At 41.1% G+C, this 11266-nt stretch overlaps 1 protein-coding gene across 1 annotated transcript; it reads left to right on the plus strand.

Moving 5' to 3' along the window:
• Positions 1-389: 389 nt before the first annotated feature.
• On the plus strand, positions 390-2789 carry amer2.L (APC membrane recruitment protein 2 L homeolog). The gene is made up of 2 exons (XM_018247721.2): positions 390-1368; positions 1540-2789. Exons 1-2 carry the CDS (start codon positions 534-536, stop codon positions 2406-2408), a joined length of 1704 nt encoding a protein of 567 aa, XP_018103210.1. The 5' UTR covers positions 390-533; the 3' UTR covers positions 2409-2789.
• The last annotated feature ends 8477 nt before the right edge of the window (positions 2790-11266 follow it).

Here is an 11266-nt window from a genome sequence, read left to right on the forward strand (position 1 = left end):
AATAAAAGCCAGCGGTGGACGTTTCAGATGTACTGTAAATAGGTGGATGTGTCAATTCCCAGTGGCTTGGATTGAGGCTTTTTAATGAGACTGCAAAGGATAAATAACCAGAGATGGTTAATCTTGCTGGTTCTACCTTACACACATTCTGATCCCTTATGAGTGTGTATTCTATTTGGGCTCCAGGAAAACAAGCCCTGCACAGTTAACCCAGCAGCACAGTTAACCCAGCAATCCCCCATTCCAAATCTCACTAGAGTAAAGATACTGCAAACAGTAACTGTGTTGGTAAATGGGCATGTTACATAAAGCTTCTATGAAAGGGGGAGTGTATATTATGTTGAATTTTGCTGCTTGGTTTAGAATAGATGGCAATGAGCTGGCTCAAATCCAGAGCTGACGAAAGCCGCTTATCCCATTGGTTGCCATGGAGATGAACAGGAGCAGAGAAGAGGCTGCCAGTGAGAAATTCAGCATCAGGCATCTGCGGGGGTCTGCAGGAGGAAGGAGGCAGGATCAAGGAGAAAGCAAACATGGACTTGCATTATGATTGTGCCGAGTCCCCAGCAGTTGAGCAGCCATCAGGGAAAATTAATAAGACTGCCTTTAAATTATTTGGCAAGAGGAAATCTGGCAGTGCCATGCCCACCATATTTGGTGTGAAAAACAAGGGAGATGGGAAAGGCACTGGGAAAATAGGAATGGTACGGAGCAAGACCCTGGATGGATTGGCTGATGTGGTGCTGGAGAGCAACAAGAAAGAGGAACTGTGCACCGAAACCGGGGCCAGTCAGCTGAATCCTGAAAAAAGCCCCACGGTTGTAACAATAAACGCAGATGTTTCACCCAACAGCTCCGTGGCCAAGTCACACAGCTTCTTCTCCCTGCTGAAAAAGAATGGGAAATCTGAGAACGTGAAAGGAGAGCAGGCAGAGCAGAAACCTGGCAGCAGACAAAAGAGAGGACTGAAGGGGCTGTTTAACAGCATGAGATGGAGTAAAAAAGATAAAAGCTACAAAGACGACAAAGAAGGGGCTTCGGAAAGCCAGCCTGGCCTCATTTTGCCCAGCTCATTGACTGCTAGTTTGGAATGCATTAAGGAGGAAACACAAAAACCTTTGTGCGAAAAGGGAAAAAGCAACGAGGATATTCCAGCTGATGTGCCCTCTGTGGAGCACAGTAGGGATGTAAACACCTCAGCAGAGGAGAATCCCCTAAAGGCAAGTGAGGAATCTCTCTGCTCAACACTCATTACTGAAGAACCCCAGTTAGAGGATCCCCCAGTTATCCAGCACGTGGACAACCTTTGCCAGCTGCCTGACCCAGAGGTGGAGACCCTCCCGGATAACAAAGAGGAAGATGTAACAGGTGACATTCCAGTAAACACTGTTTCTTTTGTTGAACCCGAGTGTGATGTTGGTGAAGAAATTGCAACCCCTGACCCCACCATTGTTGACCCACCCTCAGAGCCATCCTTTGATCGTATTTGTTTAATGTTGGCTGATGTTACGTCACTGAAAAGCTTTGACTCTCTTACAGGATGCGGCGATGTTATTGCTGACCAAGACGATGATGGAGGGAGCAGCACAGGATCAAAGGTTGTGCCAGGTAATGGCAAGAAAGTCCCCTCAAACAAGAACACAAATATTGTTGTGTACCAGGGTGGAGGGGAAGAGATGGCGAGCCCGGAGCAAGTGGATGAGACTTATGTTCAGGAACTTTTCAGTATGGTACCTCAGTCTGAGGGAGCAAGTGAAAAAACGGAAAAGGTCAACGGCACCACACAGGTTACCTCAAGGGAGGTAAAATGCAGTGACAGTGGCCACGATAGAAAGGGTGTAAAGCCAAGCAAGTTAAGGCAGGTGCCCATTTATCGCAAAGAGAGGGGAGATCAAAACAGCAAGGGAAACGAGAAGCGGCAGTGTCTCCGCAACAGTGATGAGGGTTATTGGGATTCAACAACGCCAGGTCAAGAGGAAGAAGAGCCCAGGAGTGTAGGGAAACAAGCCCTTGCCAGAGACAGCTGTAGTGGAGATGCCCTTTATGACCTATATACAGATCCTGATGAAAGCATACACAAAGCACAGGCTGAGGACCCCCCAGTCAGCCATTCCCACTCCAAACCACTATCTCCTGTAACCACATCATGCCCAGTAAAAACATCCAGCTCCAACAAAGAGTCCAAGATCCCCATCAGCATTAAACACCTGCCTGTTCACACCACAAACCAGGGGACTGATAGTGGCAGTGGTTCTGCCTCTGGGCATCCACATCCGGTGAAAAGTGAACTACCCAGAACCAAAATCCCAGTCTCCAAGGTACTTGTACGGAGGGTCAGTAATAAGGTTATAACAGAGACTGCAGCAGGTAAAAGAGCCATCCATGATCCAACCAGAAAGTACCACTGACACTGCGGGGAAAGCAAGTCAAACAAATGGTGGTGGTTGTTGCTGCTGCTGCTGCTGCTTTACAGCCGACTCTTACTTATAACCGGATCATTTCATTTAACAACAACAAAAAAAAATGACAGCTTAATCAATTAACCCAGGGCAAATCCTCAAATCAACTTTTTTTAATACTTGCTACACCAGATTATTTTCTGTTTTGTTTTCTACATTTGTACGTTTCTGGTAAACTACTGGGCATCCCATTTGGATGTTTATTTTTTTCCCCCTTATGATTCAGATGATCTATGTTTAGTATTTATTTTGATGAAAAATAACGATGGAAGCAAAAAAAAGAAAAAAAAAACGCATGAATAAAAATATTATATTATTGCCAAATTTAAATACTTTTTTTACTGCAATGTATTTCTAAAGGGTCCATTTATTCAGCCGTCAGGGAAAGCAGGAGAATTAACATTTAAGGCTGTTGTTGAAATGTTGCCAAAGGAGGGGGGGGGGTGAAGGTGGGAGGGGGTGGTGGGAGGTCTGGCACAATTGGTACAGTATGGGGGGAGAGGGATCTGTTGTTAAAAAGACAGTTTTTGTGTAATCTCCCAGCGTTGTTGCATAAGACTTGCTGGCTTTTGTGTGAGCTTAATGTGAATCTTTTGCTCCCATAACAAATACATAAATATAGCGGGTCTGCAGACTCAGTCTTTTATCTAGAGCTGCATTGTGTCCCTGGGTGACCCCCAATCATATCTATAACTGTGCTCTACTTTAAATGACTTCCACAAATACACAGCAGTGAAGCTGGAGATACTAGGAACAATTTGGAGGGACTAATAAAAGGCTACGCAAGGACTTTGGGGCTCAACATGGCTGTTTCTATGGTCTATCTCAGGAGCTGTCATACGGCATTAGGTGATTCTTCCCCTTATCAAGATATAGTAGTGTGGTCTGTGGGTAACTGTACTTTTTTAGGGGTAGTGAAATAATATAAACTTTGCACATTTAATCCCATAGCAACCAATCATCCGGTAGCAGTTTGTTGACAACCTGTTTGAAAGCAAATAACTGATTGGTTGCTGTGATTTAAAAAACCTGTTGCACACGTGGAAACTTTTATTATAATACTCCTATTACAGTCATATGACCATAAGAATCTACATTGAAAGCACTTTCTCTTTAGGAGACCCTCCATAGGCTGCACAAAGCAGCCCTCTGTATATCACTGCATCTGCCTCCTGTAAAGCGCATTAGCTGTATTGTATGGATGGCTCTTCAGGTGTTGGTAGGATGCTGGGAGTTGTAGTTTAAGGAGATTTGGAAGGATGAGGGTTGTCAAAGCCAATATTAAGGGAATGGTAGAGTTCTGACTCCACTGAGCATCGTAGCAGTAAGAGTTACTTCTCTGTAAAGCAGAACTTCTAATAAATGCTTGGCTTCTTGTATATCTGATCAGGGCTTTAAAATGCACATTGGTGAATAAAGGCTTCCCACCCCATCTGCCAGGTGCATGCCAGACATTATTCTTTTTTATATAGGCCTTATTATGTCAATGCTTCCCTTTCTCTGTCTGTATTGGTGGTGGGAATATTAGGGCCCAGCTGTTGTCAGCATCTGTGTATACAGATTATTTACAAAAGAGAATTCACTGCTTTAAATCCTTATAAATGGCGAGTTCTGATGTCATCAGTTATAAACGGTGACTTCTGATATCATTTCTGTCACATGACTCACTGAAATTTGTGTATTATAATAAATAAAGTACCCCCAGTTGCAAAATATGAGGATATTAGAAACTACTTCGGAGTTCCATGACCTGTATAAAAACACAAGGCCGAAACATGGTCATGAAACTCCTCTGTAACTTATAATATCCTTATAATTTACAAGAGGGGGTACTTTATTCACAATAAATATATATATATATATATATATATATATATATATATATATATATATATATTTTTTTTTTTTTTTTACACTACTATATTGACTTGTTGGTGTCTGTGTAGACATGCATGATTGTGCCACTTATTCACCCACATCACAGTCATTCTAATTGGGGGGGCTTCAGACAGGAATGAGACATGCAGGGGTATCAGCCCGCACCCCCTTCTCAGAGAAATGGACCAAGAGATCAGAACAACATAGATATCACTTGCTCTTGGCACAAATCCATTTGGTGGTTCACCATTATGTTAACATTTAGTAAGTTAAGATAATCAACTTTTCAATTGGCCTTCACTCTTTCTTTTTATTATAGTTTTTGAATTATTTGCCTTCTGAATCTTTCCAGCTTTCAAATGGGGGTAACAGACCCCATCTAAAAAAACAGTTCTCTGTAAGGCTACAAATGTATTGTTATTGTAATTTTTCATTTTTCTCTATTCAGGCCTCTCCTATTCATATTGCAGTTTTTTCATGTTTAAGGTGGTTCCAATGAGATTTTGCTTTCCTGCTTTCCTAGCCCCTATATGCAGATTAAACGAAAATTATCCACATTTATATACAGGTATAGTATCCATTATCCGGTAGCCTGTTATCCAGAAAGCTCTGAATTACAAGGTTTTCTCTATAGATTCCAGTTTAATCAAGTAATTCAAAATTTTACTTTTTGAAAATTTTTACAATTTGTACTTGATCCCAACTAAGATATAATTAATCCTTATTGGAGGAAAAAGCAGGATATTGTGTTTATTTAATTTTAAATAATTTTTATTTAAAGTTCCAAATTACATAAAGACCCCTTATCTGGAAAACCCCAGGCCCCATTAGGAATAACAGGTCCCATACTTGTATTGTTTTTTAACGCTTCAATTGACAGTAAGCAGTAAAGCTTATCATGCAGATACAGGTATAGGAAACTTCATACGGAAGCCCGTTATCCAGAAAGCTCCGAATTACGAAAAGGCCATCTCCCATATACTTCATTATAATGAAATAATTCATATTTTAAAAAAAGATTTCCTTTTCCTCTGTAATAATAAAACAGCAGCTTGAACTTGATTCAAACTAAGATATAATTAATCCTTATTGCAAAACCAGCCTATTGGGTTCAATTAATGTTTAAATGTTCAAACTTAAGGCACGGAGATCCAAATTACAGAAAGATCCCTTATCCAGAAATCCCCAGGTCCCAAGCATTCTGGATAACAGGTCCTATATCTGTATAGTGAGTTGCCATATTGTTCTCTTTACAGGTATATTGTTCATTGTGCTTTTATATCTGTAAATATACATTTGAACGTTGCTTTAAGAAGAGTGGATTCTGTGCCATGCAGAAATGTATCTTGCAAGTTATATCACAATAAATGGGGTAACCATGTCCCCCTTAAAATATTCAGGTGAGTGGATATGGCTAGACTATCCTAGGGACAATGCTAACGGCTTGCTATTTTTCTTGCTCTTGGGTCATTCATGAACAATTGGTTTTCATAAGGGGCTGATTCGGGAGACATATAGGCTCTCATCCCCTACTCGCATGTTATTCAGCCGCAAGTGAATATTATATGAGCCCATGTTACTGTAAACCTGTTCTATAGACCTCAGTATGGGGGTAAAACTTTTGGTCATAAATAGATTGTACTTTTGTTTTATTTGTTAAAGAAAAAGTGTGGTCTAAGGCAAGCAATATGGTATCTCCTTCTTACAAGAAGAAAGGAGAGAAGGAATAGTTCGCGCACACACAGTACATGCCACCCTTATGCTTTGTTGTTTGGTCAGGCCAACCCCTCCCTCATCAATTCATAACTTATGTGTTTCCTCTTTAAAAACTAGAAATTACATGGCTTGTCAAATGCAGCTTCACTTTGCTCTTGCTGCTTATACTGGCTGGAACAGAGCAACACATCCCAATTTAATGCAAAGCCATAAACTCAGTTATAAAACACACTTTTTTTTACAGGAACAAATACAGTAATTCAGCATAAAATATGGGACCGAAAGCCCAGTCAGCCAGATAGTATTAGATTGTATTAGGTAAGAAATTCCCCTAGGAATGCTTGTGTTTGTGCATACAATGACTGGCTTTGTTCTCCCAGATAATACACAGAGAATACTTATAAAGCTCTCACAAGCAGAAGCTTAGCACTATCATGTCTGTATGAACAGATTCTGCAACTCCCTATGCCTGAATAAGGTACTTAAGTCTACACACTAGGTTTGTATTGTACCCATGCATGTACCATATACATAGAGGTTCTTAAAGGGATACTGTCATGGGAAAACATGTTTTTTTCAAAACGCATCAGTTAATAGTGCTGCTCCAGCAGAATTCTGCACTGAAATCCATTTTTCAAAAGAGCCATCAGATTTTTTTATATTCAATTTTTAAATCTGACATGGGGCTAGACATATTGTCAATTTCCCAGCTGCCCCCAGTCATGTGACTTGTGCTCTGATAAACTTCAATCACTCTTTACTGCTGTACTGCAAGTTGGAGTGATATCACTCCCCTCCCTTTTTCCCCCCAGCAGCCAAACAAAAGAACAATGGAAAGGTAACCAGATAGCAGCTCCCTAACACAAGATAACAGCTCCCTGGAAGATCTGAGAACAATTGAGTCAATAGTAAAAGCCAAGTCCCACTGAGACTGATTCAGTTATTCAGTTCTGTCGTCGTTTTAAACTTTTTTTTTTGCATTTTTATAAAATAGACATAAACACTGTCTGGCAAATAAAATGATAATCCACAAATCCATGCATAAGTTATTTTAGTTTGTATTTTGTCATGGGGCTTCCATATCTGCTCATTACACATTCATCCTGTGCTGTACTAACAAAGGGCACAGCATTACCTGTGTGCTTGTAGGCAACAACTCTGTATTGAAAAACCGATTCGCACTGCGACATGAGAACATAGCTGTACACTCCCCCTCCCCTCTCTGCCCATGCGTCTGAGGAGGAGAGTGGTCACATGGTTTGCAGGGAAGCCACTACTTTCACTTTCCTACCTGCTCTACAGCGTCCACTAGCAGCCCCTCCTTCCACAGATGACCAGGGCCGCCATCGGGGAGACAAGTGTCCCAGGCCAGGGCATGAAAGGGGGGCCAGCAGTGCTGCAGTTTAGAAAGAGCTGGGTCCCCCTCGCCAGCGCCAAAGATCTGCGGCCAGCCGAACAGCTGAAAATGCGGAAGTGCCGAAAAGCCGAACTCTCAAAGCGGCGAACAGACCCGAAGCCACAAAAATAGCCGAAGCCCCGAAGCGCCGAAAAGACCAGAAGTCCTGAAAATAGCAGAAGCTGAATACCTGAAGCTGCAAAAAGACCCAAAGTGGCGAAAACAGCCGAAAATTAAAGTCCTGAAGCGGCGAAAAGACCCGAAGTCACGAAAATAGACGAAATTAAAGTCCTGAAGTGGCGAAAAGACCCGAAGTCACGAAAGGAGGCGAAGTTGAAGTCCTGAAGCCATGAGTTCAATTCTACTGAACACCAATTTGTCTTTTATTTTTTTTTCCATCCCCTGGCCACCAAAGTATTATTTTAATATTCTATAAGCCCCTGCCACCAATGTTTTTTTAAAAAAATATTTTATGGGGCCCCAATTTTTTTTGACTTGTAAGGGGGGCCCTGGAACCAATGTTTTTTTTAAAAAAAAAATTTTGGGACCCCAATTTTTTTAACTTGTAAGGGGGGCCCTGGCGCCAATGTTTTTTTAAATAAAACCTTTTATGGATGGCCCTGGCGCCAGTGTTTTTTTTTTTTTTAAACTTATAAGGGGGCCCTGACCATCAATAGGACTATATTATTATTTATATGTTTGTATGCAGGATGTCAGTCCTTCTGAAGTGGTGTCAGTGGGAGCTTATCTTGATACCTGCCTATTGTTCAATTGACAGGCTCAGCAGACAAGGCTCTATTTACTTTAAAGCCGCTTGTAGGAAGGAGGGGTAATGATATCACTCCAACTTGCAGTGTATGTTTGTGTGACTGAAGTTTATAAGAGCACAAGTCACATGACCTTAGGGCACCTGGGAAATATCAAAATATCTAGCCCCACAGCAAATTTTAAAATTAGATATAAAAAAATCCATATGTTGTTTTGAAAAAAGATTTCAATGCAGGATTCTGCTGTAGTAGCACTATTAACTGATGCGTTTTGAAAAAAACATGTTTTCCCATGACAGTATCCCTTTAAGAACCTCTATGTATATGGTACATGCATGGGTACAATACAAACCTAGTGTTATTCAGGCATAGTGAGTTGCAGAATCTGTTCATACAGAAATGATAGTGCCTATAGTTGCAGTGGGATAATAGTCTCTGGGAAGGGACTGTGGCTGTGGGATAGCAGGTATAGAAGGGAGATATGGTGCCTATAGTAACAATGGGATAATAGTCTCTGGGAAGGGAGTGTGGCTGTGGGATAGCAGGTATAGTAGGGAGAGATGGTGCCTATAGTAACAGTGGGATAATAGTCTCTGGGAAGGGAGTGTGACTGTGGGATAGCAGGTATAGTAGGGAGAGATGGTGCCTATAGTAACAGTGGGATAATAGTCTCTGGGAAGGGAGTGTGACTGTGGGATAGCAGGTATAGTAGGGAGAGATGTGCCTATAGTAACAGTGGGATAATAGTCTCTGGGAAGGGAGTGTGACTGTGGGATAGCAGGTATAGTAGGGAGATATGGTGCCTATAGTAACAGTGGGATAATAGTCTCTGGGAAGGGACTGTGGGATAGCAGGTATAGAAGGGAGATATGGTGCCTATAGTAACAATGGGATAATAGTCTCTGGGAAGGGACTGTGACTGTGGGATAGCAGGTATAGTAGGGAGAGATGGTGCCTATAGTAACAGTGGGATAATAGTCTCTGGGAAGGGAGTGTGACTGTGGGATAGAAGGTATAGTAGGGAGAGATGGTGTCTATAGTAACAGTGGGATAATAGTCTCTGGGAAGGGAGTGTGACTGTGGGATAGCAGGTATAGTAGGGAGAGATGGTGCCTATAGTAACAGTGGGATAATAGTCTCTGGGAAGGGACTGTGGGATAGCAGGTATAGAAGGGAGATATGGTGCCTATAGTAACAATGGGATAATAGTCTCTGGGAAGGGACTGTGGCTGTGGGATAGCAGGTATAGTAGGGAGAGATGGTGCCTATAGTAACAGTGGGATAATAGTCTCTGGGAAGGGAGTGTGACTGTGGGATAGCAGGTATAGTAGGGAGATATGGTGCCTATAGTAACAGTGGGATAATAGTCTCTGGGAAGGGACTGTGGGATAGCAGGTATAGAAGGGAGATATGGTGCCTATAGTAACAATGGGATAATAGTCTCTGGGAAGGGACTGTGACTGTGGGATAGCAGGTATAGTAGGGAGAGATGGTGCCTATAGTAACAGTGGGATAATAGTCTCTGGGAAGGGAGTGTGACTGTGGGATAGAAGGTATAGTAGGGAGAGATGGTGTCTATAGTAACAGTGGGATAATAGTCTCTGGGAAGGGAGTGTGACTGTGGGATAGCAGGTATAGTAGGGAGAGATGGTGCCTATAGTAACAGTGGATAATAGTCTCTGGGAAGGGAGTGTGACTGTGGGATAGCAGGTATAGTAGGGAGAGATGGTGCCTATAGTAACAGTGAGATAATAGTCTCTGGGAAGGGAGTGTGACTGTAGGATAGCAGGTATAGTAGGGAGAGATTTTATGTTTGCTTCTACAAATATATTTTTTCAGTAAAGGAATTGCTGTAGATAGTAATAATAATGGTTAAATAAACACACTGGAAAAATAAGTGAACGTCTCATCTGTAAGAACAAAATTACATCATAATAGGGTGCCTGTAGCTTTACTGATTGCCGGATTATTATGGAGTTAAACAGAAATCTATTCGCACTAGTCTTACTGAATGTAATTAATGTGTCAGCATTTCAATACCACAGAGGGGTTTCTTCCAAAGGGCATGATTGCAGCACAAATAAATGATGAAATATAAGATGTGTAACTACCCCAGGAGAGTATTAGTACCCACAAGCTGCCCTGGAGTAGGCTCCACCAAAAAGCACAGCCCAGTGCAGTCACCCACTTCACTTTGATGTCAACTTTTATTAGCCTGCTGGTACATCTGATTTTGAATTTTGAATTCTCTGTGCGCTTTTCATTAGTGAATTCATCGTTTTGTTGGGTTTTCTAGTTCTTTACTATGGAGTTTAAAGGACCAGTTAAGACAGGAAATAAAAAGCCCTAAAATAATATACACATCATTTTGTCCTAGTCTGCAGCAGCACATGTAGTTTCATTTCATTATTTTGAATTGCCATACCTTTAATATTATACAGGTATGGGATCTGTTGTCTAGAATGCTCGGGACCTGGGAGTTTCTGGATAAAGGATCTTCATGTATTTTGGATCTTCATGCCTTAAGTCTACTAGAAAATAATTTAAACGAAATAAAAACAATAGGCTGGTTTTGCCTCAAATAATGATTAAGAGTTTTATTTAGCAAAGGTCAAGTTGTGTTTTTCAAGAAAAATTCAAGTTTTCGAGGGTATTTTTTAGTTAAAAAAACCTCAAGTTTCTCGAGATTTATTATACTCCGAAGCAAGAAACAGCTTGAATCCAAAAATACTGCATCTAGTATTATAAATCTAGTATTATAAATCTAGTATTATAAAAATAATCTATTGTATCTAAAACCTGTCGAGGTCATGTAGGAGCCAATGGTGGAGGACCTTTGAACCATTTGGAGATGATAATAGCCTTCGTGATTATTAGAGAATTAGAGTATTCGAGTTTTTCCACTCAGACTACATTGATTCGGGTTTTTTCTTAAATTAGAAACCATTTCAGTTGTGAATTCTTTTGAGTTCATTTGAGGTCTAAAAAAGCTCACAAAGCTCTAAAATTCGACCTTTGATAAATCATACCTCCCCACGGTCCCGTTTTCA

This window comes from Xenopus laevis, chromosome 2L (assembly GCF_017654675.1).
Source record: "Xenopus laevis strain J_2021 chromosome 2L, Xenopus_laevis_v10.1, whole genome shotgun sequence".
Lineage (NCBI taxonomy): Eukaryota > Metazoa > Chordata > Amphibia > Anura > Pipidae > Xenopus > Xenopus laevis.

Bases quoted from the DNA above. Each gene is read 5' to 3' on its own strand.
- amer2.L (XM_018247721.2), top strand. From the start codon at position 534: ATGGACTTGCATTATGATTGTGCCGAGTCCCCAGCAGTTGAGCAGCCA. The intron at 1,369-1,539 runs GTGACATTCCAG...ACTCTCTTACAG, and splicing joins CAAAGAGGAAGATGTAACAG to GATGCGGCGATGTTATTGCT.